Source organism: Cyprinus carpio, chromosome A23 (assembly GCF_018340385.1).
Source record: "Cyprinus carpio isolate SPL01 chromosome A23, ASM1834038v1, whole genome shotgun sequence".
NCBI classification, from domain to species: Eukaryota; Metazoa; Chordata; class Actinopteri; order Cypriniformes; family Cyprinidae; genus Cyprinus; species Cyprinus carpio.
In genome coordinates this window covers 1,755,957-1,783,238 of record NC_056594.1, presented here as the reverse complement: position 1 = coordinate 1,783,238, position 27,282 = coordinate 1,755,957, and the positions used below count along the sequence as shown (strand labels likewise).

Sequence of the window (27,282 nt, the reverse complement as noted above, 5' to 3'; positions counted from 1 at the left end):
ATATGACTCCTTTAATGAAACTTCACTGACAAGACAAGATAGCAGTTTGTGGATGCTGTTAAATCCGACGAAGAGACACTGAAGAGTCAATAAAAACCCTAAATCCAGCACAGAGGGGTTCAGTGAATGTGGAGTAAAATGTGTGTAAGTGTGTGAGTGTGTGTGTGTCATAGACTCTGTAGAAGGACAGAGTGCCACCCTGCCAGTCCAGAAACACTCCTACTCTCTTAGAGGAGAATGGGATGGGGGCTATGTCAGTGCTTTTTTTATTGTGCCAGACAGTGAAAATGTCATCAGAGCAATCAAGGCTCCAGGACTTTTCATTGAACCCAAACCTACAATCATCACTTCCTCCTTTCCTGCTCATTCCTTTATGTGCCACTGATATAACAGCCCCCCTCCAGCCGCTCCATTCGACCTCCCAGTAGCAGCGTCCCGACAGACTCTCTCTACACAGAACCTGAGGAAAGTAATCAAATCTCTCTGGATGATCAGGAAATGACTGCTGCTCCTCCAAACGTGTCACCTTTTTGTTCTGCTCAGACAGACAGAGATGAATGTTTACTGTGTTTGGATCCAGTGTGAGATCACAGGCATCTGAACACAAGAGAAAAAACAGAGGAGAGAATGAGAACACAACAGGGCAACAGTGACAAAAGGTGTGTGTGTGTGTGTGTGTGTGAACTTACACTTGCGTAGTCCTGCTGTAATCATGACCTCTCCAGCATGATCCACACTGTAAAAATAAATAACAACAATAACAATCTCTGCTTTTCTGATTCAATAAGAGCATAAAATAAGTGAAATGTGAAAAGTAAATAAAATATACATTTCTATAGAAAATCTTTCCTTTTAATGGGAAGTATGCCCTCTTTCTTCTGTCTGGTGTGAGTTAGTTTGTCTTAGCACATGGATTTGTCTCTTATAAAATTCTCTCTTATTATTCCTCTGTTCCTTCATCTTCTCCTCTATCTCTCTCTGGACACAGTCCTTTTTGGGCACCCATGTCTTCCTGACCATTACATAGTCTTTGAGTGCAATCAGCTCTACTCCTCCCAGCAGAGGAACTCAGTGTTTGCCTTGGAGTGGAGTTGGTTTTTGTTGTGTGAGTTTATAGTGTAACTCTCCCTCTCTTTTCTCACTTAATAAACCTGAATTTATCCCTCACCTCTCTGGGTCCTCTTTCCAGTGAACATGAGATTACAGCTCCTACACAATTTAACTTGTTTACACTTTGAACTCCAAATAAACAGAAAAACTTTACCATAAGGCCCAACATACTTGAGTTTCTCCAGTTTATAGTGTGGATCCTCCAGTATATCAGAGAGCAGCTTCATTCCTGAGTCTCCTGGGTGATTGTAGCTCAGATCCAGTTCTCTCAGGTGTGAGGGGTTTGCCCTTAGAACTGAAGCCAGATAACAACAGCCTTCCTCTGTCACCATACAGCCAGATAATCTAAGACACACACATCAATAGTAAAGACCCTCAAGACACTACTACTTACTACTACTTACTACCATGTAAATGAAACATAAGGGTTGTGATATTTTCTTTTTCTATAAAAGATCTATTCATTGTAATATAAATTATGTTCTTTCCACATATTTTAAAATGGAGCCAAATTTGGCAAAGATCTGATGAATGCTGTAAGGAGAGTTAAAAAAAAAAAAAAAACTTTAAATAGAACTCAAAATTGCAGGGATCATGATGGACCATGGCAAATACAATGTCATGTTCTAAAAATTCAAAAACTCAAAATGGCAGAAGCCCAAATAGGAACTTTTAAGCAATTGTAGCTATTATCCATATTTATTGAACAGCTGGTCATGCTGTGCTGAAACTGCTCACATACCCTGTGGGCATCACTACTATGGCATATACCAAGTTTCAGTTGGATAAAATTGACATTGTGGAGAAACAGCCTCAAGTCCTGTTTGGTTCATGCATTAAATTCATTAAATTATTATGAGAATCGATTTGTCTATCATAATAGTTTTATACAATTTTTGTTAGCGTGGTCTAATGATGATCTGAACTAAATACGGTGATTGTCTGATCAACTGCCTAGGATGGAAAGGTAGGTTTTTCAGAAAATTCAAAGTGGCATGTTTCTAGGCCATACTGTTCAAAAGTTCAAAACATGAGTGAAATTTGCTGTATATGATCAGATTGTCTTCTACCTGTGTGCCAAGATTTCTTTTCACTATTCTATGGACTGACATAGACTTCAAGAGTTGTAGAAGAAGAAAGAGATTATCTTAGTAATGTAATGAAATACCTCAGTATCTTCAGTGTACAGTCTGAACTCTTCAGTCCAGCACAGAGAAATTTGACTCCTGAATTCTGCAGGTCATTGTTACTCAGGTCCAGCTCTCTCAGTGATGAGTTTGATGATTGAAGTGCTGAAGCCAAGCCTTTGCAGGATTGATCAGTCAGATTACAGATTGACAGTCTAAACAGAACAACCAATTTTCAAAATAATCAAACAACTATTTAAAACTCCACTACAATTTATTTTATTTTATTTTTTTGGTTAAAAATGTTAGTGTTAAGTTTCTATGTAGCCTATGCTTATAAATTGTGTAAAATAGAAACCAATGGCAGGTTTTACAGCAAAAAGTTTAAATTGTTAAATTAAAAGGGATAATAAGGAAAAAGCACAAACTCAGTGTTAACAGTTAAGAGGAATGTTCTGCAGGAACAAACACATTCTCTTTCCTCTAAACAGTAACATGCAACTGTCATTCCTTTATCTGTTCTTGATAATTATATGAATTTGGAACATCATTACAGATAAGGATATAACTGTAAAATGCAAAAGCCTTAAAGAACAGCAAGTCTGTCAAAGAACCTGACAGCACAGGTTATATGCTCATGAGTTTGTTTGGAGGGCTTAATATACAGGTGCATATCAATAAATTAGAATGTCATGGAAAAGTTCATTTATTTCAGTAATTTAACACAAATTGTGAAACTTGTGTATTAAATAAATTCAGTGCACACAGACTGGAGTAGTTTTAAGTCTTTGGTTCTTTTAATTGTGATCATTTTGGCTCACATTTAACAAAAACCCACCAATTCTCAACAAATTAGAATATGGTGACATGCCAATCAGCTAATCAACTTAAAACACCTGCAAAGGTTTCCTGAGCCTTCAAAGACAACCATCAGTTTGGTTCACTAGACAATCATGGGGAAGACTGCTGATCTGACAGTTGTCCAGAAGACAATCATTGACACCCTTCACAAGGAGGGTAAGCCACAAACATTCATTGCCAAAGAAGCTGGCTGTTCACAGAGTGCTGTTTCCAAGCATGTTAACAGAAAGTTAATTGGAAGGAAAAAGTGTGGAAGAAAAAGATGCACAACCAACCGAGAGAACCACAGCCTTATGAGGTTTGTCAAGCAAAATCGATTTAAGAATTTGAGTGAACTTCACAAGGAATGGACTGAGGCTGGGTTAAGTTTCCACAGTCTGTGATGATTTGGGGTGCAATGTCATCTGCTGGTGTTGGTCCATTGTGTTTTTTGAAAACCAAAGTCACTGCACCCGTTTACCAAGAAATTTTGGAGCACATCATGCTTCCTTCTGCTGACCAGCTTTTGAAGATGCTGATTTCATTTTCCAGCAGGATTTGGCACCTGCCCACACTGCCAAAAGCACCAAAAGTTGGTAAAATGACCATGGTGTTGCTGTGCTTGACTGGCCAGCAAACTCACCAGACCTGAACCCCATAGAGAATCTATGGGGTATTGTCAAGAGGAAAATAAGAAACAAGAGACCAAAAAATGCAGATGAGCTGAAGGCGACTGTCAAAGAAACCTGGGCTTCCATACCACCCCAGCAGTGCCACAAACTGATCACCTACTTGCCACGCCGAATTGAGGCAGTAATTAAAGCAAAAGGAGCCCCTACCAAGTATTGAGTACATGTACAGTAAATGAACATGCTTTCCAGAAGGCCAACAATTCACTAAAAAAGTTTTTTTTTTTTTTTTTTTTTTTTTTTAATGGTCTTATGAAGTATTCAAATTTTTTGATATAGTGAATTGGTGGGTTTTTGTTAAATGTGAGTCAAAATCATCACAATTAAAAGAACCAAAGACTTAAATAAATGTAATAATGTAATAAATGTATTGTTCATTGTTCATCATTGACATCTTATTGTTAAGTGTTACTTATGTTGATTGGGCGAAAAAGAAAAAACTCAATAAACAAAGTAAAAAATTATTTGACTGATATCTTTTTTACTCCAAGGTTTCTGTAGAAATCATGATATATCAATATCATGAATTATTATGGCCACAATAACCATGATATGAAAAATCTAATATCGTGACAGTCCTAGAATATACATTATAAGATAAATGAATACTCACATAGCTTTTCTGCAGTTGTTCAGAGCTGTTATCAGTCTTCTCGTACCCTCTTCTGTTGTGTTGTATTTCTTGCAGTCAAGCTCATCCAGCACCTCCTCTGACATCTGAAGCATGTAAGCTATTGCTGAGCAGTGAGCAGCAGAGAGTTTATTCTTTGAGTGTTTGTCTGACTTCACAAAGTCCTGAATCTCTTTGTAAAGAGTCAGATCATTCACTTCCAGCAGACAGAGGAACAGATTGATGGATCTGTCAGCTGAAAAAACATCATTAGCTCTGATTGTGCTTTTAATGTACCGAGTGGTGTTCCTGATGCTCTCTGAGCTGTTCTCTGTTTGTCTCAGAAGACCCTGTAGGAGTTTCTGATTGGACTCTAGCGAGATGCCCAGTAGGAACCGCAGGAACAGATCCAGGTGTCCATCTACACTCCATAGGGTTTGGTCAACTGCTGAAAGTAGTATCTCAGAAAGTGAGATCTTCCTAAACCCGAAACATTCAAAAGTGTCCAATGCTTGCATGTTTTTAGTGATATATGAATGAAACACAAAGTAAGCAGCAAGAAACTCCTGAAAGCTCAGATGTATGAAGCTATAAACTTTTCTCTGATGAATCACAGATTCCTCCTTAAAGATCTCTATGCAAATCCCAGAATACACTGTGGCCTCAGTGAGGTCTATGCCGCTCTCAATCAGGTCCTCCTCATAGAACATCACATTGCCCTTCATCAGCTGTTTGAAAGCCAGTTCAGCAAGTTTCACAATCATTTCTCTGTTTGACTTAAGGAGCTTCTCTAGATTGTCCTCTTCATATTTCTGATTCCTTGTATTTATTTGAATGAGCAAGAAATGTATGTACATTTCAGTCAGAGTTTTAGGAATTCGTCATTGTGTTTTAGGATGTTTTGAAGCACAGTGGCTGAAATCCAGCAGAAGACGGGAATGTGGCACATGATGTGGAGGGTTCTTGCCCTTCTGATATGTGAGATGATTCTGCTGGCTTGATGCTCGTCACTGATTCTCTTCCTGAAATATTCCTCTTTCTGAGGGTCACTGAATCCTTGAATTTCTGTCACACGGTTGATGTATATGGAGGGGATGAGTTTGGCTGCTGCTGGTCTGGAGGTGATCCAGATGTGAGAGAAAGGAAGAAGTTCTCCTTTGAAGAGGTTTGTTATCAATACACCCACTGATGAAATCTCAGTAACATCTGAAACTTTCTGTCTGTGTGAAAACATCAGTGTAATTCTGTTTTCATCCAGACCATCAAAGATGAAGACAACTTTATACTCCTCATAAATCTTAGAGTCCAGATCTTTAAGTTCAGGATGAAAGTCCAGCAGAAGTCTGTGAAGACTGTATTGGTGATCTTTAATCAAGTTCAGCTCTCGAAATGGAAGCACAAACATGAAATCTACATCCTGATTGGCTTTGCCCTCTGCCCAATCCAGAATGAACTTCTGCACAGAGACGGTTTTGCCAATTCCAGCAATGCCTTTAGTAAGAACAGTCTTGATTTGGTCTTTCTCCTCACATCCTGGTTCAGGTAAGGGTTTAAAGATGTCATTGCAGTGGATTGGAGTGTCTTGTGAGTATTGTGGTCTCTGTGTTTTCTCCATCTGTACAACCTCATGTTCTTCATGCACTTCTTCACTCTCTCCTTCTGTGATGTAAAGCTGTGTGTAGATTCTGTTCAGCAAAGTTTGATTCTTTTGTAATTTGATTCCTTCAAATAAGCTCTCATATTTGTTCTTCATGCATGTTTTGTGAGTGTGTTTGATTCTCTGGTGTCTGATGTCAGTCTCCACTAAGTATGAAGTGCAGGTCAGATGATCATTGTGTTCATTACTGGAGAGACAGCAACAAGAAAAGCAAAACAACAAACTGAGGAAAAAATGTGAAAGTACAGAAAACTATTATACAAAAATATCAATCATGATTTGATATTTTTATAGTTAGAACAGAAAATGACCTGCATTCTTAATGTTTACCGTTAAAACATGTTACCAATGTCCATTATATTTTCTAATTCTAGTCAAACACAGTGTATTTTTTCTTGTTTTGTTGTTTTTACAATTTTAGTATCACAAGCATCTGCACATACAACTGCTTGGCTTAATCTTTGAGACAAGCATGTTATTTGAAGTATGTAGTCAGACATTAGCATAGCTTCAGGAAATATATATATATATATATTAAATGATTACTATATTATACTATAAATAAATACAAAATACACACATCTTTACATTAATACTGCACATTGAACATGGCAAAAATCAAATGTATTCTGAGATGATTCATTAATCATTGCTGTTCTCTGTATTTTCTGGGAAGCCCCTTTGCCTAATTTAATATAGAAGAACTGTCCCAGATAGCAAAAGTGTTTGGGGCACAAACAGCTCTCTAAAAAAATTAAGAGACCACTCACAATTTTTCTTAAATCAGCATCTGAATTTCTGCCCAGTCCTGCAGATTTGCTTATACAACATTAGGAAGGTCAGGCCCTTTCTTTAGGAACATACTTACTCCTTGTTAAAGCACTTTTTTTTTTCCAGATTTGACTATGGCAACACTCTCTTTGCAGGTCTTCCAGCCAGTTCTATCAAACCTCTACATGTACTGTGTTAGGCTAACCAAGACTTGTCACGACTCTTACTGTACATATCATTGCTCTTTTGTTGGTTTTGATTGCTTCTATTGTCCTCATTTGTAAGTCGCTTTGGATAAAAGCGTCTGCTTAATGACTAAATGTAAAAGTAAATCTCTACATGTATGGCAGCCATTCCATTCCATTGTCTGTTGAATTACAACATGGGCACACCTCATTCTGCTTAATTAAGTACTGATTAGGTGATAACCTAAACTAAATCATAACAAGGAAAAATATAAAAACTGTTGCTGTGGTCATTACTATCCTATCCTCCTGCAAAAGGATCAGCTGGATGGCAAAACAATGCTAGTGTGATGGGATGAATATTGCTTCCACAACCCCCTCTGCTGGAGAATAGGAAGAACTCACTACAAGTTTAGCTGCCAGTCACTGGCTGGTTAATGATTAACATGACTGTATCACAATAAAAGTAGAGCGTGCCAGTGACATAGTGAGCAACGCTGGTTTGCCAATGTAACAAAAAAAAAAAAAAAACACCCCGAGAGAGGAGGAGGAAGAAGAAGAAGACATACAGTAGGTTGACAACCAAAATGGGTAATACCGCCACGGCGTTAACTGCAAGTCAGTCGCATGTTAAAATCATTCGTGAAACTACCGCCAGGTGGCGCAAAGGGACGGATTGCGAAATGAATGTAATTGTAAAATGAAAGGAAGACGTAAAACAACCATAACATTATAATATACATTATAACATCCTTAAAAGCCATTAAAAAATAGGCTAGCCTTAGGCTACAGTCTACTCAAAAATTTAAAGAAAGACCTTTACACAAAGGCTCTTATGCATGCTATTGTTATTAAACAGTCATTACATATATATATATATATATATATATATAATATATTATATATAGATATATATATATATATATATATATATATATATATATATACGGATTAAAAAGCTAAATGTTTTCATTTCTCTTTTCATTCTTGGTTAAAAAAAAATATTAATAATCTTCAGGTTCCATATGCAGAGCGAAATGAGAATGGTCCAGCATTTACAAATAATTCTTATTCATTCTGTTATTATTCTTGATTTTTCAAACTGCTAACACTTTGCATTTTTGCATTTACTGCGTGACCAAAAATTGTGAATTGTGACTTTGATCGCGCTGGTGCCTCACGCGCACATATCTGGAAACAGCAGTCGTTCACCGAGCCATGCGGCGCCAGCAACGGTCCACTTTGGCATATTTTTGCTCATTATGATTTTTTTTTGTGTGTGTAGATACTGAAACACGTGTGAAATCCAAAGCCTATTTTACCTAATGAATAAGAGTTTAGCTTCAAATGGGCAACATGTTTGGATTTGTCCCGAATGAGAGAGATAAGCCCAACCTTGTGTATCGCTTTAAATTATTTTTAATTATTATTTTTGTTTTGTTTATAAGCCTATATTATTATATACTGCAATAATATTTATCCATTAGAATTATATATTTGTAATTCTTGTTCTGTTCTGATAAATGTGTTGAATTTAAAGGATTTGTTGTAAAGTGAAGGGAACTAAAAATATCCTGTTGGTACATTAGCCTATAGCATTATTAGGCCTGCCGTTATTATTTCTGAATGTAGTAAAATGCAACTCTCACAAATTTAATTTATTTTTTAGCGTATTTAAAAAAAATGCAGCAAACGAAAATAGGTGATTAATCGGTTAACATGTGTTATTGTCGGTTAACAAATTTACATTATATACTTAGGAATAGAGTATGGGCCTAATCTAGGCTATGTTGTTAACTATTTACAAGTTATGTGTAGCTATAATTTTTCCAGCTTTATTTTTCCATTGCATCTGAAAATGACTTTGTGCATCACATTCACTTTGCATGCTCAATCTGCCTCCCGTGATGCTCAGCTGTGGACGATTTCAAAATGTTTGATATAAAGGTTGCTGTCACATATTAGCAATTGTTCATTAAAAAAAAAAGTCAAAATATATTGTTTTATGCTAACATGCAATCACTTTCTTCAGATACTATACAAGATACAAGTTCATTTAGGCTATTTAACATGCACTGTGACATTTTACCGTTTCAACTTATAAACTCCTTAAGATTTTAAAATAATATTAAAATTAAAGAAAAACAAGTTAAATAAAAAAATTTAAAAAAAGGTTTTAATTGCTTATTATAAAATCCAAACGTGGACGGAAGCGGGAGCAGCTGACGGAGGACTCCGCTTGGTCTTAAAGCCTGCCTCAAACGTCTACGTTCACAAACGTCTACAATTTTCTCAAAAATAATGATTAATTATCAATTGATAATTTGTTATTATTTTGGTCTAGTGATAATAATAATATGGGCTGCGGGAAAATAATGAATAAAAAGAGAACGGCTGCTGTGAGTGCAGGCATGTTTCAGCCTAGTAACATAACAACACACCGTTCCTCACAGCCAAAAAAACAGACTGAGTTCAGTTCAGCTGGAGGGGTTGGGGGTTTTGGGGTAGTTCTGTATAGTTTGTGGGGGTCGAGATAAAGGTGTGAATCTCTTGCTCTTTCATATGCACAGTGTCTTATGAGGGTTTAAAACTTGCAGAACAGGTTTTTAGGACATATTGGTTTTAAAACAACTTTAAAGAAAGGTTTGATCCACTTCAAATGTCGACTACTGTATAGCGCAATAAAGTTTATTAGTTATTATAACTTAATTTCAGAGGAAGTTACCTTAATTAAAAAAATAAAAATAAAAAATAAATCTGTTGCATTAGGCCCTGATTTTTTTCACAAAAAAAAATCGATTTACGATTTAAATCGATTTTTTTGCCTCCCTACTTAAAATCAATATTCAAATGACAAATAAATTGTTCAAAACAAGTTTTAATATAATTCTTTATCATTTACCAGTCAAATTTATAACTGAAACAAGATGATTTAAAAAAGCAGTAGGCCTAGCTAATGTTATTACCTTAATGCTGGAAAGACCTTTATTTTATTTATTAATTTATTTTTTTAATACTAGCCCATCATGCATCTAACCATCCACTCGGCGTTAAGAGCTGTTCAGATTAAAACTGGCGACTCCGCCAGTCAGTGTCATGGACGTTGGACAGACCAAGTGTAAATATATTTTCTAGTCTATATTTTCATCTCGTTATACCGCTGGTTTAGGTTATGTATTTATTTCTTATATAATTTCTTATATAAATTATTTGTAAACATAGCAGACACTGTCTAACCATGTCTACACCGGACGGTCTTGTTCATTTCGTAGGGCGAAACATCTCTCTCACTCGGCAGCAGAGTATGTGAGAGTGGAGCAGCAACAATTTCCCTCCATGCTCCGAGCATTTAATAATCGCTCCCGCTCACTGATACCAGAAACACCGCTCAACCTTCACTCCGTGGCTGAAGTTGAAATGTTATGTTCATAACGTAGCCTATAAAAATAAAATTAAAAAAATAAATAAAATAACAGGAGAGTTTCAAAGTGTAAGGAGGGTTTAGTCTGAGTGGATTCCATAAGCGGGTCTTTATTATAGGATCTGAGCATAAAATCCAAACAATAGGCACTACTCGTGGTCAGGTCACAGGCTTGGGTCAAAACACAGGCAAAACAATCCACAGGCAGATAAATCCAAAACAGTAATCCAAAAACGTTAGTCAAAAGAGCAAAAGCAAAGGTCATAACAGATAGCATCAATGGAACAATGAAAGAACGCTTAGTAAGGCAGTGAACTGGCAATACTTCGCAAAGTGGCAGTACAAACAAATGCCTTAAATACAGGGTGACAGGAAATGACAAGACAGGAACTGATGTGGCAGGAACAGGAAGTGGCAGAGTTCAATATTCAGGTGAAGGCTCCCTCTGGTGGACTGGAGCCTGATCAAACGTTACAGATTCCCTCCCCCTAGGAACACCTCTAGGTGTTCTTCTAGGACGACCCCTTGGTCTGGGTGCCGGACGATCTGGGTGAGTTTGGTGAAAGTCTCTGATAAGTGATGAATCCAAGATGTCCTTAGTTGTTACCCACGATCTCTCTTCCAGGCCGTATCCCTCCCAGTCAATGAGATATTGCATCTGATCCCTCCTCCTGCGAGAATCTAGGATCTCCCGGACTAGGTAGGCAGGAGCTCCCTCGATCTCAAGCGGTGGAGGCGGTTCTTCGTCAGTGGCTTCGGGGCTCAATAGGCCGTGGGCCGGTTTCAGGAGGGACACATGAAAGGAAGGAGAGATGCGGTAATTAGCAGGCAACTCTAAACGGTACGTAACAGGATTAACTTGACGTATAATCTTAAAAGGACCAACGTACCTTGGACTTAATTTCTTGCACGGGAGTTTCAGGCGTAGGTCACGAGTGGAAAGCCACACCATTTGACCTGGCTGATACTCAGGATGTGGACGTCTGTGTCGATCAGCTTGGATCTTTTGAGATCGAATAGCCCGCTGGACACGGACATGAGCATTGTCCCAGACCTGTTCACTTCTTCTAATCCACTCATCCACAGCAGGCACTTCAGATGGCTCCCCAGACCAGGGAAACAGAGGAGGCTGGTTTCCAAGGACACATTGGAAGGGGGTAAGCCCAGTTGAAGAGTGAGTGAGGGAATTTTGGGCATACTCTGCCCATGGGAGGAATATGCTCCATTTCTCCTGTTCCTGGCTACAGTATGATCTCAAGTATCTGCCAATCTCCTGATTAAGACGCTCTACTTGACCATTAGCTTGAGGATGATAGCCAGATGTGAGACTGACATTGATGTTTAAATGTTTGCAAAAAGCTCTCCAAACACGGGATGTGAACTGTGGCCCTCGATCAGTCACAATATCATCTGGTAGTCCGTAAATCCTAAATACTTGATTAAACAAAACTTGGGCAGTTTCCATGGCAGTGGGTATTCCTTTCAATGGAATGAGATGACAAGACTTAGAGAAGCGGTCAATAGACCATAATGGTGGTGAATCCTTGAGAGTTAGGCAGATCAGTGACAAAGTCAATAGACAGGTGTGACCAGGGCCGTTGGGGAATTGGTAGCGGTTCTAGAAGTCCTGCAGGCAATTGTCGAGGTGTTCGTGACTGAGCACAGATCTGACAAGCACTTACATAATTACTGACATCTGCAGATAATGTGTGCCCACCAAAAAGAATTTCTGACCAAAGCCGTGGTGCGATTAATTCCAGGATGTCCAGAAGCAGGGGATGTGTGAACCCATTGAATGATTCTGTTACGAAGACTGGTGGGAACATAGATTTTCCCAGCTGGGCACTCTGGAGGGGATGGCTCTTCGTGTTGGGCATGTTGAATCTCTTCCATAATATCCCACTGGATGGGTGCGATGATTATGGAGGGTGGTAAGATGGTTTCTGGTCTCATCTGTGAATTAGCAGAGTCATGGATACGTGACAATGCATCCGCCTTACTATTTTTGCTCCCTGGACGGTATGTGACTGAGAAATTGAATCGAGTGAAAAAGAGTGCCCATCTTGCCTGACGAGGATTCAAACGCTTGGCATCCTTGATATACTCTAGGTTTTTGTGGTCTGTAATGACCTGAAAGGGATGAAGGGCGCCTTCTAGCCAGTGTCTCCATTCTTCAAGAGCGGCCTTGATGGATAATAATTCCTTGTTACCAATATCGTAATTGTTTTCGGCTGGAGTTAACTTTCTTGAGAAGAATGCACAAGGGTGTAACTTGCCGGGTGTTCCATGATGCTGAGAGAGGACAGCACCGATTCCACAGTCGGATGCATCAACCTCGACGATGAAGGGAAGTTTAGGATCTGGATGCTTAAGAATGGGAGCTGTGGTGAAACTGGACTTGAGCTTGTTGATTGCTGAAGTAGCTGCCTCCGTCCATACTAACTTCTTGGGTTTTCCTTTAAGTAGTGAGGTGACAGGTGCAGCTATGGTACTAAAAATCACGGATGAATCTACGGTAGAAGTTTGCAAATCCTAGAAATCGTTCCAAAAACATAAAAGTGCTTGGTATGGGCCAGTCCGTGACAGCTTTTACTTTGTTGTCATCCATTTCAACCCCTGAATGGCTAATATTGTATCCCAGGAACTTAATTGATGTAACATGAAACTCACACTTTTCCGCCTTGACAAAAAGACCATTCTGGAGTAGGCGTGACAACACAGTTCTTACATGAGAGATATGATCCTCCATGGAGCAAGAGTAGATCAAGATATCGTCTATGTAGACAATCACATACTGATTCAAGAGATCCTTGAAAACTTCATTAACGAAGGACTGGAAAATTGAAGGTGCATTGGCCAACCCAAATGGCATAACCAAATACTCGTAGTGCCCCCTGCTGCTGAGAAAAGCCGTCTTCCATTCATCACCCTCACGGATTCTGATGAGATTGTTGGCAGATCTGAGGTCCAATTTAGTGAAATAGCTGGCCTCACGTAATTGCTCCAAAGAAGAAGGGATAAGAGGCAAAGGATGGCGATTCTTAACAGTGATAGCGTTGAGTGCACGATAGTCAATACAAGGTCTTAAACCACCATCTTTCTTGTCAACAAAAAAGAACCCAGATGCTGCAGGAGAGGTGGATGGCCTAATAAACCCATAATAAAATGATCCTTCAATCAAACAAACAAACACCATGGTTTCAGGAATAGACAGCGGGTAAACACGACTCTTAGGTGGAGAGGTGTTAGGAAGGAGGTCAATGGCACAGTCCCAGGGGCGATGAGGTGGCAACTTGGTGGCCTTGTCTTTGCTAAATACCTCGGCTAAGTCGGCATACTCAGTAGGGACATTAGTGGGTAGTGAAATTGGATTCTTGGCTAGATGAGTCATGCAGACTGGAAGCTTGGTGGGCAGCTCTAGACAGTGAGAGTGACAATGAGGTGACCAACTGACCAACTCCCTCTCCTTCCAGGAAAACTGTGGGTCGTGCGTAGACAACCAAGGATATCCGAGGATAACTTGGTTTCGTGGTGATGATATAACATAGAGAGTGATTTCTTCCATGTGAAACAGGCCAACTCTAAGTTTTATGGGAAGTGTTTGATGTGTGATATGACCTTTACCGACAGGACCATCATCAACGGCAGTAACAGCAATAGGTGGTTCACATTTGGTTGTAGGAATGTTCAACTGCTTAACTAAATCTTGATGAATCACATTTGCAGCAGCTCCAGAATCTATTAACGCTGAAAAATGATGGTCTTGATTGGCAACTGACAAAATGATGGGAAGTGACAAGCATAAACTGATTTGTAAAGTATTGAACCTGTGACTCACTCGATAACTTGAAGAGGGGTTTGCAGCAGGTTTAACAGGACAGTCGGAACAGCGATGTCCTGATTCACCACAGTAGAAACAGAGTTGATTGAGTAATCTTCTTCTCCGTTCATCAGGGTGGTAAGTGAGTTCGTCCAATTTGCATGGCTTCAGTAGGAACAGACTGACATGGTGTTTGCGCAGTAATAGTAGGCACATAAGCGAAGTTAGACTTGGGACTTGGTTGAGTTCGTAAAAGATTGTCAATCTTGATAGCAAGGGTAACAAACTGGAAGAAGTCGAGGGAGTCATCTTTACATAGTAATTCCGCTTGTAATTTAGCAGACAGACTTGAAAGAAAAATGTGCTTCAAAGCAACATCATTAAACCCACTTTGTGCTGCGAGAGTGCGAAACTGGATAGCATAGTCAGAAGCTGGTCTGTTGCCTTGACGTAACTGAGTTAGTTGAGTTGCTGCGTCCATGCCCCCAGCAGGATATTGGAAGACATCACGAATCAATTGAGTGAAATAACTATAAGACTGCTGGATATGTGTGTCATGATCCCAAACAGCTGTAGCCCACTCTAATGCTTTCCCGGTAAGCAAGGTCATGATAAACGAACACTTTGTATGGTCTTGGTGGTAAGTTTCAGGTTGGTTAGAGAAATAGATAGAACACTGTCGTAGGAAACCAATACAGTTGTCAGGAGAGCCATCAAACTTATCAGGTAAAGCAAATCTTACCGGGTCAGGTCGTGGGGCAGGGAGAGACCGAATGTACTGTGTCAAATGCTCATTGGTGGCTTGTAGCGTCAACAACTGGTGTTGAAAACCATTCAGCAGATCCTTTTGATACTCGATGGTAGAAAGGAGTTGAGAGACTTCCGCTGGATCCGCACCAGGCAAAGTATTCTGTAAGGAGGGTTTAGGCTGAGTGGATTCCATAAGCGGGTCTTTATTATAGGATCTGAGCATAAAATCCAAACAATAGGCACTACTCGTGGTCAGGTCACAGGCTTGGGTCAAAACACAGGCAAAACAATCCACAGGCAGATAAATCCAAAACAGTAATCCAAAAACGTGAGTCAAAAGAGCAAAAGCAAAGGTCATAACAAATAGCATCAATGGAACAATGAAAGAACGCTTAGTAAGGCAGTGAACTGGCAATACTTCGCAAAGTGGCAGTTCAAACAAAGGCCTTAAATACAGGGTGACAGGAAATGACAAGACAGGAACTGATGTGGCAGGAACAGGAAGTGGCAGAGTTCAATATTCAGGTGAAGGCTCCCTCTGGTGGACTGGAGCCTGATCAAACGTTACACAAAGGGGATTAGGCTATTGTGTGCAAACTTTTTTTTCCTACCATATGCCAAACTAATAACATTGTCAGCATTAAAAGGTATAATTGCTGCTTTTTGCTGTGCAAATTTTGTTTGTGATGAATATAACAGTACATTTTCGTCAGTTATTTTATCTACAGATCGATGCATTTCTTACAGATTTCAAAATCAGTTACAGATGAAGTAGCACTGTAAAATTACATTTGTTTGAATGCATTATTGCGACAGCGATTACATGTGAATGTGCTGTATCTGTTTAAATCATGCTTTAACCCAAAAATAATCAGTAAAAGGAAGACAAATTTCTTGATAACTAGCCTGTAAAATCCCGCTTGACTATTGCCGTCATTATAACCTTCTGATCGGAGAGATTATGTGTATTCTATCAAGCTATAGCTAAATATGTTTATCATGTGAATTCTTGCTAAATATGCAGTTATATTACGGGCTGTTGGCATGAATTGTACTCGTGATGGAGTGGTGCTGGAGCGCTCTTGGAGCGAGTGAAAACCAGACGCTCCGACTTTTAAAAAATCCGCTCCTCGCTCCAGTCAGAATAACACCGCTCCGCTCATACTCTGCTCGGCAGCGTATCTCAAACGCGCGGGGGAGGGTTGAGCCCAATCAGAACTACGGGAGCCCTGAGTGGAGCGTCTGCGGTTTTATTTTGTTGCGTCCATACAATATTTTTGTGTGAAATATAAATTTTCACAGATTGTAGCTTATGCATGACCAATATTGAAGTTTTCTAAATCCCAAACATCCAGACATCAGTAAAGTATCCGTTTATGAACATGAATGTTTTATAGGCTTTTTTTTTACGGACGTAACAAAAAACAAGAGTTTTTTTATATTTTGTAGATTTTATGTGATTTAAAATGCACAAACCAGAATCACAATATCTGCAGAGAAGGGCTGGCCATTCTCAAAACATAAAATATCAATTTCATTTCATATTTTATGAAAAAAATAAAAATAAAATCTGAGTTAAGACATCTCTGCATTACAGACCGTTCTGAAAGAAGAATTTATGCAAACGCGTATAAAATGCTTTAAAAACTTTAACAAAGATGTCTAGAGGATGTTTAATAGATCTGCCTCCCACATAAGATTTTTCTAGTTACTAGTCGTTCATTTGTCATTATTCAACTAATCGCAGGTTTATATTAAATTAACATCTATAATCCATAATGAGCCTTATATATTCCGCACTCAAGCACATGCATTAAGTTTGCCCCAAAGCACAGGCAGAAGTAGCTTAATAATTGTGAAAAAGGAGACATTTTAATTATTTATTAATAAACAAATGTTTTCTTGTTGGCTTCAAGATGAAATTCACAGTGCTGACTCTCTCCACATGGACGTGCCTTTAGAGAGTTAAATTGATTTGTTTAAAAGATATTTCAAGCTTTCTGTAGATATATTTCTCATGTATGTGAGACACCCCGATTTTCAGTTATTTCATTATTAGGAAAAAAATCATGTGACCGAGACGGCGCCTCCATTTCATGCATGCGTAATAATTTTCGCACAAACACTTGAATATGAATAATAATTCACATTTTGCATATGCATTACAAAGCAAATATTTTTTTTTTACATGCAATTATCCTAAATAAAACCAAACAAGATTTGTAATGAAGATAGAATATGTAGACAAATAAGAATAAATGCTGCATGTGCACTCAGCATTATGTGCGCCTAGCAAATCTTGCACTGATATTTTAAGGAATATTATACAAACCTGCATTTAAATGATTGAATGATTTTTTTACTTAAATTACATGAAAGAAGACTGAAGTTGTCAATTAATGAAGCTCTTTTTTTACATTGTGTGTATTTCGTTGATTATAATGAGAGAACTTGAGTTTAATCATGAGGACGTTTTATTAATCAGTCCATTCTTTAGAGTTTCAATGATTTAGTTAAATTGTGCAGGTTTAATTTATTAATTTCTTGTTTTAATGAGGCCTAAATAATGGGAGCGAAATTATACAGTGACTCACGTTTTACTAAAATAAAGAAAATATTTTATAAAACACGCAAGCCTAGCTCACTATGCTACCACTTTTAATGCTCCAATGCAAAGTAAACCACAATTTCTTTTAAATAATAAAACACATAATTCATATTATATAAATAATACTGCACACTATTTAAATGTGTCAAATCTAAAATATGGTGTAGAGAAAATATAAGCACAGGCTCATAGGCTTGATATTTATCCTGCTTGAATTCATTTAAAGAAATGCACATATCTTCATAAGGACTAAACTTTCATCTGTGAATATTAAATATTTTTTCTTTCATTTTCCCCGACTGCAGTCAAATATAACACTTCGGTGAGGCAAAGCTGACGTCTATTCTTGACAATGTGCTTTGATGCACTTGTTTGAAAACTTGTGATTAAAGCGCCACTCAGCAGTCAAAAGCTGCAAATGCACTTTGCAGACGCGGCGGCGGCGGTACGTGCGGCGGTAGAACCAACGTTTTGGATGGCCACCTACTGTAGTGAGCACTTAACTAATTTCCCATACCTTACGGTTTCCATTGTGTTGCCCTTGCCTGGTGGAGTCGTGTGGTTTGGGTTTTCTATTCCTTTCTCTGTTTAAACCCAGGTATGTGAATGAATGGAATTCCATATGTGGGAGGTGTAATACTGTGTGTAACCAAAGTCAGTGTCCTGCAGTTCGGGGGCAGCGGGATATGTCATAGCAGGAGCTTATAGCTCATAGCTTTTTCATATCAGTCGGATTGACCCAGTGAATATGACCCAGGTTTTATATTTTAAATGTTTAAGTTTAATGGACGTCAGTGTCTGAGCAGGTTGAGGGGAAGTGCCTATCGACTTATGTCCAGCGTAGAGCCGTGGAGTGGGTCAATATTTGGCAGGACATACAGACCTAGACTGCACTGCTGTTTTGTCTCTACAGTTCCTGCTGTGTTTATTGCAGTCATTGTCTTTATTAGATTTTTGGTTTGATTATTTGGGCTGTTTCTTTGTGTCAGTTGTTTGCTGTTGGTTTTGGGGACATTAAAGGGTTTATTTAGTTGTTTTCTTTTCTTGTTAACCTCTTGGGTAACAGTGATCAAGATGGCTGGTGTGATATACTGTACTTTCAGTGATTTACAGGGCTGCTAGTCACATACCCTAATATCTTGCATAGATTTGTAGTTTCTTTTCTTTCTTTTCTATTTTTGTGTAATTGTATATTTGTTTTGACTTGTATTTCCTTGTCAGTGCTGAAAGTTCTCCCTTTGGGGACCTAGAGAGATACACCATTTACTCTTTGGGGAGCAGTGTTTTTTCAGTCATTTCTGGGTAGACCGAACCTGTATTGTGGAGTGGTTGTTTATATCCTGGCGTGGAAGTCCCTAGGTGGTGTAGTGGGTTACTATTGCAGATTTTAAGTCAAGGTTGTGGTCTTTCTCTCGATTTTTTCTCTGCTTTACTGTCCTGCCACACTAGCAGTACCTCAAAAGTAATTGGAATCAAATAACAACTATTAAAATCCCAAAAGAGTGGAAATGAAAAGATTTGAGTGAGGAAAAGAAGGGTTCAGTTCTGGCTTTACTGGCAGAGGGATACAGTGAGCGTCAGGTTGCTTCCATCCTTAAAATTTTTAAAGACCGAAGTTCATAAGAACAAGTTTAACCTGAAGACATTAGGGACAAAAAAAGCAACAGACCGGCAGAGGGCAAAAACGACTCTCCACTGACTGGGATGACCACCAACTCATTTGACTGTCACTCAACAACCACAGGATGACATCAAGAGATCTACAAAAAGAATGGAAAACAGCAGTTGGGGTGAAGTGCACTGCATGGACTGTTTGAAGCAGGGCAAAACTAGAAAAAAAGACATTCATCAATGAGAAGCAAAGAAGAGCCAGGCTGAGTTTTGCTAAAGACCATAAGGATTGGACCTTCTTTGAGTACAATTTTCAGCTTTGCCCAACATCTGGTCATCTAATGGCTAGACAAAGATCTGGAAAGGCCTTTGTCTCACACCCACTGTGAAATTTGGTGGAGGATCTGTGATGATCTGGTGGTACTTTTTTTATGAAGGGTGCACAAATCAAGCCATATTCAAGGTTGTGCTGGAAAAAACTTGCTTCCTTCTGCTCTGGCGATGTTCCCCAACTCTGAGGATTGGTTTTTCCAGCAGGACAATGCTCTGTGCCACACAGCCAGGTCAATCAAGGTGTGGACGGAGGCACACCAGATCAAGATCCTGCCATGGCCAGCCCAATATCCAGACCTGAAAACCTCTGGAATGGGATCAAGAGGTAGATGGATGGTCCAAAAGCCATAAAAACTAAGCTGAGCTACTTGAATTTTTACACTAAAAGCTGTGATTGAAATTCAGAGTTAAAAATCAATATGAACTTGTCTTTGCATTATTTGTGGTCTGAAAACTGTATCTTTTTTTGTTATTTTGATTCTGAATTTGGAAGAAAATTTGTCCGTAAGTTATAGAATAAAACAAAAATGTTACATCTAATTTGGTTTTGCTGTCGGGCTTTTTACTGACTTTTAAAAAGCATTGGGTGAAAAAGATGTACATTCTGCCAAATTCTGAAATGTGTTACAAAAGATGGGAAAACCTCAGGGTTTGTTTTCATGTAAAGTAAAGTTTAAATAGGTAACAAGTACAATATATTTGATTTCTGATCATTTAAAATGATTTATAGTTTGTAATCTGCAGCATTTGTGCAATAATATTACCCTAAAGAAATTAATTATGAGTTTCAATCACATTTACTGTCATTAGTCATTTTACATGTTCATAAATTGAGGACTACACTGAAACCACACCTATCTGTCTTAGTGCTCTACTTTTCATTGTACTAATTGTATTTTATTCCAAATGAGATTCTCACATAAAACTGAATAAAAGCTAATATGTCACTTTCATGTCCTAATTTGATGTAACAGATATTATAACAGTAATCCTAAGTGGTTTTATGGGAACAAAATTCAACACCTGCCTTGATGCAATGATTGATAGGTGAGGTTGTGAACAACAAATGCCATGGAGAGCATTTTCAAATTCCCATTGAATTTTGCTACATTCATTGCATGTTGTTAATGAAAATATAAATTTAAGATATTTTGGATGAAAACCGGTAGGCTTGAGACTGTCCCATAGACTACCAAATAAATAACAGTGTCAAGGTCCAGGAAAGTATGAAAAGCATCGTCAGAATAGTCCATCTGCCATCAGTGATTCAACCGTAACATTATGAAGCAAAGAGAATACTTTTTGTACATGAAGATAACAAAAATAACAACTTTATTCAACAATTCCTCTCCTCTGTGTCTCTCCAAATCAACGTAGCACCATTTTGACAAATCCGAGCAGTATGCCTGTGGCTTACACTCTTCTGTGTCAGCTGCGCCTCAAGGACATGTATTTACATGTATTTTTTTTTACATGTATTTACGCTTTGGTTTGAATGAAAACAGCACATCAGCACAGTGGTGCTGGCACAGAAGAGCATACGTCACCTGCGTACTGCTCAGAAATTACAAAATGGTGCTATGCTGATTTGGAAAGACAGAGGAGAGGAATTGTTGAATCAAGTCATTATTTTCGTTTTCTTTGTGAACAAAAAGTATTCTTGTCGCATACATGGTACACACATGGTATAGGAAAAATGAATTGAAACATCAGATAAAGTAACTGTTTTTAAAAAATTTAATTATTTTAAACATCATAAGCCAAGAATCCAGAACATTTCATCAGCTTTCACTGTGTTTATACTCACACAGGGTTAGAGGTCACTGTTCCATTACAGAGATTAGGAGGCTGAACAATGGAGTCATTACTCTTCATAGACACACAGCTGGATGCTGGAGATGCTGCTGTCTGTCTCATTCTGATGATATAATTAGCAAAGGTTATTCAGGGTCTGCAGAAGACAATCTGTTACTATTATTTGATTTCTTGTTTCCAGAACTGACAACATCTCACCTGGTGTCAGAGGTCACTGCTTCATTACTGAATTTAGGAGGTTGATAGATTGAGTTCTCACTCTTCATAGACACACAGCTGGGCTCTGGACATGGTGCTCTCTGGTACTGAACATCCTCCTTACATCTCTCCTTATCAGCACTCATTTTAGAGATAGATTTCATGACTGCAAGTGACATGAATAAATATATTTATGAAAACTGATAAAATTTTGGTCAAGTCAAGTCAAATCACCTTTATTTATATAGCGCTTTAAACAAAAAAAGATTGTGCCAAAGCAACTGAACAACATTAATTAGGAAAACAGTGTGTCAATAATGCAAAATGACAGCTAAAGGCAGTTCATCATTGAATTCAGTGATGTCATCATGTAGCTCAGTTCAGTTTAAATAGTATCTGTGCAAAAAATTTGCAAACAAGTCAACGATATCGCTGTAAATGAAGTGTCCCCAACTAAACAAGCCAGAGGCGACAGCGGCAAGGAACCAAAACTCCATCGGTGACAGAATGGAGAAAAAACCTTGGGAGAAACCAGGATCAGTCGGGGGGCCAGTTCTCCTCTGACCAGATGAAACCAGCAGTTCAATTCCAGGCTGCAGCAAAGTCAGATTGTGCAGAAGAATCATCTGTTTCCTGTGGTCTTGTCCCAGTGGTCGTCTGAGACAAGGTCTTTACAGGGGATCTGTCTCTGGTGCTCTAGTTGTCCTGGTCTCCGCTGTCTTTCAGGGCTGTAGAGGTCCTTTCTAGGTGCTGATCCACCATCTGGGCTGGATACGTACTGGATTAAAGATTGGTCTTTAATCTAGATTTAAACTGCAAGAGTGTGTCTGCCTCCCGAACAATGTTAGGTAGGTTAATTCCAGAGTTTGGGTGCTAAATTGGAAAAGGATCTGCCGCCCACAGTTGACTTTGATATTCTAGGTATTATCAAATTGCCAGAGTTTTGAGAACACTGCAGACGTAGAGGACTATAATGTAACAAGAGCTTGTTCAAATACTGAGGTGCTAAACCATTCAGGGCTTTATAAGTAATAAGCAAGATTTTAAAATCTATACGATGATAGGGAGCCAGTGCAGTGTTGACAGAACCGGGCAAATATGATCATACTTCCTGGTTCTAGTAAGAACTCTAGCTGCTGCATTTTGGACTAACTGGAGTTTGTTTACTAAGCGTGCAGAACAACCACCCAATAAAGCATTACAATAATCTAACCTTGAGGTCATAAACGCATGGATTATCATTTCTGCATTTGATATTGAGAGCATAGGCCGTAATTTAGATATATTTTTGAGATGGAAAAATGCAGTTTTACAAATGCTAGAAACATGGCTTTCAAAGGAAAGGTTGCTATCAAATAGCATACCTAGGTTCCTAACTGATGACGAAGAATTGACAGAGCAGCCATCAAGTCTTAGACAGCATTCTAGGTTATTACATGCAGAGCTTTTAGGTCCTATAATTAACACCTTCTGTTTTTCAGAATTTAGCAGTAAGAAATTACTCGTCATCCAGTTTTTTTAAATCGACTATGCATTCCGTTAGTTTTTCAAATTGCTATGTTTCGCCGGGCCGCAAAGAAATATAGAGCTGAGTATCATCAGCATAACAGTGAAAGCTAACACCGTGTTTCCTGATGATATTTCCCAAGGGTAACATGTAAAGCCTGAAGAGTAATAGCCCTAGTACTGAGCCTTGAGGTATCCATACTGCACTTGTGATCGATATGATACCTCTTCATTCACTGCTACGAATTGATGGCGGTCATATAAGTATGATTTAAACCATGCTAATGCACTTCCATTAATGCCAACAAAGTCTTCTAGTCTATGCAAAAGAATGGTGTGGTCAATAGTGTCGAATGCAGCACTAAGATCCAATAGCACTGATAGAGAGATACAACCACGATCAGATTATGAGAGCAGGTCATTTGTAACTCTAAGGAGAGCAGTCTCAGTACTATGATACGGTCTAAATCCTGACTGGAAATCCTCACAGATGCCATTTTTCTCTAAGAAGGAATATAATTGTGAGGATACTACCTTTTCTAGTATCTTGGACAGAAAAGGGAGATTCGAGATCGGTCTATGATTAGTTCTTTGGGGTCAAGTTTTTTTGATGAGTGGCTTAATAACAGCCAGTTTGAAGGTTTTGGGGACATATCCTAATAACAATGAGGAATTAATAATAGTCAGAAGAGGATCTATGACTTCTGGAAGCACCTCTTTTAGGAGCTTAGATGGAATAGGGTCTAACATACATGTTGTTGGTTTAGATGATTTAACAAGTTTATACAATTCTTCCTCTCCTCAGGGGATCTATAGTGCACTGTCTGATGTGATACTGTAGCTGACGGCTGCATGGTTACAATTTTATCTCTAATAGTATCGATTTTAGAAGTAAAGTACTGTAGTTCATAAAGTTATTACTGCTGTGATGTTGGGAAATGTCAACACTTGTTGATGCTTTATTTTTCGTTAATTTAGCCACTGTATTGAATAAATAACTGGGGTTATGTTTGTTTTCTTCTAAAAGAGATGAAAAATAATCAGATCTAGCAGTTTTTAATGCTTTTCTGTAGGATAGGTTACTTTTCCTCCAAGCAATACGAAATACCTCTAGTTTTGTTTTCCTCCAGCTGCACTCCATTTTCCGGGCTGCTCTCTTTAGGGTGCGAGTGTGCTCAATACACCACGGTGTCAGACTGTTTTCCTTAACCTTCCTTAAGCATAAAGGAGCAACTGTATTTAAAATGCTAGAAAAGAGAGAGTCCATAGTTTCTGTTACATCATCAAGTTGTTCTGAGGTTTTGGATATGCTAAGGAATTGGGATACATCAGGAAGATTACTTACAAACCAGTATTTTGTGGTAGAAGTGATGGTTCTACCATACTTGTAACAAGAAGTAGAATTTACAGTTTTATCTATATAAAGTTTGCACAAAACTAAATAATGATCTGAGATATCATCGCTTGGCTGCATAATTTCAACACCATCAACATCAATTCCATGTGACAGTATTAAATCTAGGGTATGATTTCGACAATGAGTAGGTCCTGAGACGTGTTGTCTAACCCCAATAGAGTTCAGAATGTCTATGAATGCTGATCCCAATGCATCTTTTTCGTTATCAACATGGATATTAAAATCTCCAACAATTAAAACTTTATCTGCAGCCAGCACTAACTCAGATGTAAAATTAGCAAACTCTTTAATAAAGTCTGTATGGTGCCCTGGTGGCCTGTATACAGTAGCCAGCACAAACATCACAGGGGATTTATCATTAACATTTGTTTCTCTGGATAATGTTATATGAAGCACCAATACTTCAAATGAGTTATACTTGAAGCCTGCCCTCTGAGAAATCCTGAAAACATTGTTATAAATTGAAGCAACACCTCCCCCTTTACCTTTTGGATGTGGCTCCTGCTTATAACTGTAATCTTTGGGTGTAGACTCATTTAAAATAATGTAATCATCAGAGTGCATCTAGATTATGATCAGTGATCATATTATTTACAAAAAGTACTTTCGTAGAAAGGGACCTGATATTCAATAAGCCAAGCTTTATCATTTGTTTATCCGTATTTCATCTGTTTTTTATTTGTTGAACCTCAATTAAATTGTTGCTCTTAAATTGGTTTGGACGTTTTTTGTATTTTCTATCCCAGGGAACAGACACAGTCTCTATAGTGTGATATCTAGGTGAAAGAGTCTCTATGTGCTGAGAATTAACTTTTAATTAACTTTTGGTATGCATGAATAATGAGTTTATGGCATATAATGTAACTAAATATAATAACCAAAATAAGCTGCTTATCTTTTTCTTTGTACCATATAAGGAACAGCAAAAATAATAAATAAATAAAAATCTTGAACACTGGATTTTTCTTTTTATATAAGATGTGATAGACATATGCCGGTATTCAGAAATATGATATATCATGACAATGAACATGCATGATATTGTTATCGTGGGCATTTCAAAATACTGGAAATAATTATTTAGGGTAAATAATTTTTGTTTTTGAATGCATTTTAAGAATACTTTTTGCATCAGCTAGTTAAAATTCAAAACACTGCTGTATGCTGCGTCAAAGAGGCATGCGCACTCTGATGTAAACAAGCCCAACACGGATGAAAAGCCCAGGCGGAACGAGTAAAAGAGACGCACATTCACTATCTGACAGCAGATGGCGCTGATGGAGCAGCAGAAATACAGCTGTAACCAAAGCAGCTGCTACCTTCTGTTTTTGAACAGGATTTAAATGATTTAAACAGCCATTCAGATTTTTGTATTTGCAATGGGGTTCATGACAGCACTGAACACCTAAATATTTAGACCAGTGGTCTCCAATCCTGCTGCTGAACAGCTACCTTCCTACAGATTTCAGCTCCAACCCCAATCAAACACCTGAACCAACTTTTTTTTTTATTTTTTGCAAACTTTTTACATTTTTATCTGGACCACAACATGCCCTAAATTACATTAGTTTATTATTTAACATAAACTGCCAATTAAAAATTCTTCTAAAGCATTTATTAATCTTAGTTAATTTCAACATTTAATAACATGTTATTAAAATCAAAAGTTGTTCATGTATTTAATATACCCAAGCAAACATTTTTTTTTTAAACAAAGAATAACTTGTGAAACAAATGTAGCTATTGTTAATGTTAATGAATTAACTAAGGCTAAGTAATGAGACCTTATTTTATAATTTTTTTTTTTTTTTTTTTTTTTTTTTTTTTTTTTGCACTTTAATCTGTTTGAAGCATTTGTTTACTTTATACATTTTTGTGCATTGCTTTATTGGATTTAAATGTTCAGTTCTTTTTGTTATAAGAAAAGTTATTGAACCTATTACACTCTATTATAACAACACTTTTTTGCAACTTATTTAAATATTATATGTGATAAAAGCTTAAGCAATTATCACAACATGAAAATGTGATAAACATGCCTAAGGATGCATTATGCTAATATGACTCACACTTAATATCCTCTGTGATATTAAGAGAAATGTTAAGAATAAACACGAGAGAGCAAACAAGGAGGAATATGGTACAAAGACCAGCTAAAAGCAGTTCACTTTTAGAATGATGAAATCTAGAATAAGGACATACATTTACACTTAATAATTAAGCAGATGCTTTTATCCCAAGTGACTTACAATTGAGGAATACAACAAGAGATTCATTATAAAGAGACAAATAAACATGAGAAGTGCCTGTAATACAAAGTTTGCAGACATCGAATAGCACAAGCTACTGTAGAACAGGGAAATAGCTACAGTAACAAAGATAGTAGCGTATATGTATAGATATGTACATTTCCCATGCAGGCTTGCATAGATATGCCAAATGCCAAAACATTTGTATCTTAGTTCTGTTTACCCATGAAGATTTAGCAGAATATCGCATTTCCACTGTATAAATTGTTTCACCGTAGGTCTTTTTGCTGAGATAAGATCAGCCAGGTGATATGTTAACACAACTTACCATGAGATTTTATGATCAGCTTCTGTGTCTTTTCATCAACAGGCTGAATTAAACGGAGTTAAGTCATCAGGAATTCAGAAAATTGCTTCACCCACATAAATGACAACGTTTGTCAAGTACTCACCCCACCCACAGGTGCGTGCAACTTTGGTTTCGGGTTGCCTAACTGATCTGGGAGATTTGCTGGTTGAGTCGGGGGAGGAGCTGAAAATGGAGAAGTCAAGTTGGACAACTTTT

At 38.0% G+C, this 27,282-nt stretch overlaps 1 protein-coding gene across 1 annotated transcript; it reads right to left on the bottom strand.

The window, feature by feature from the left end:
* Window positions 1-27,282, bottom strand: LOC109103279 (NLR family CARD domain-containing protein 3-like). Its single transcript, XM_042712574.1, is given in 9 exon segments — window positions 1-597; window positions 690-736; window positions 1,282-1,455; window positions 2,279-2,452; window positions 4,380-5,253; window positions 5,256-6,220; window positions 21,340-21,450; window positions 21,546-21,711; window positions 27,046-27,282. Coding segments are annotated over 8 exon segments (3,048 nt in total). The 5' UTR covers window positions 21,710-21,711; window positions 27,046-27,282; the 3' UTR covers window positions 1-58.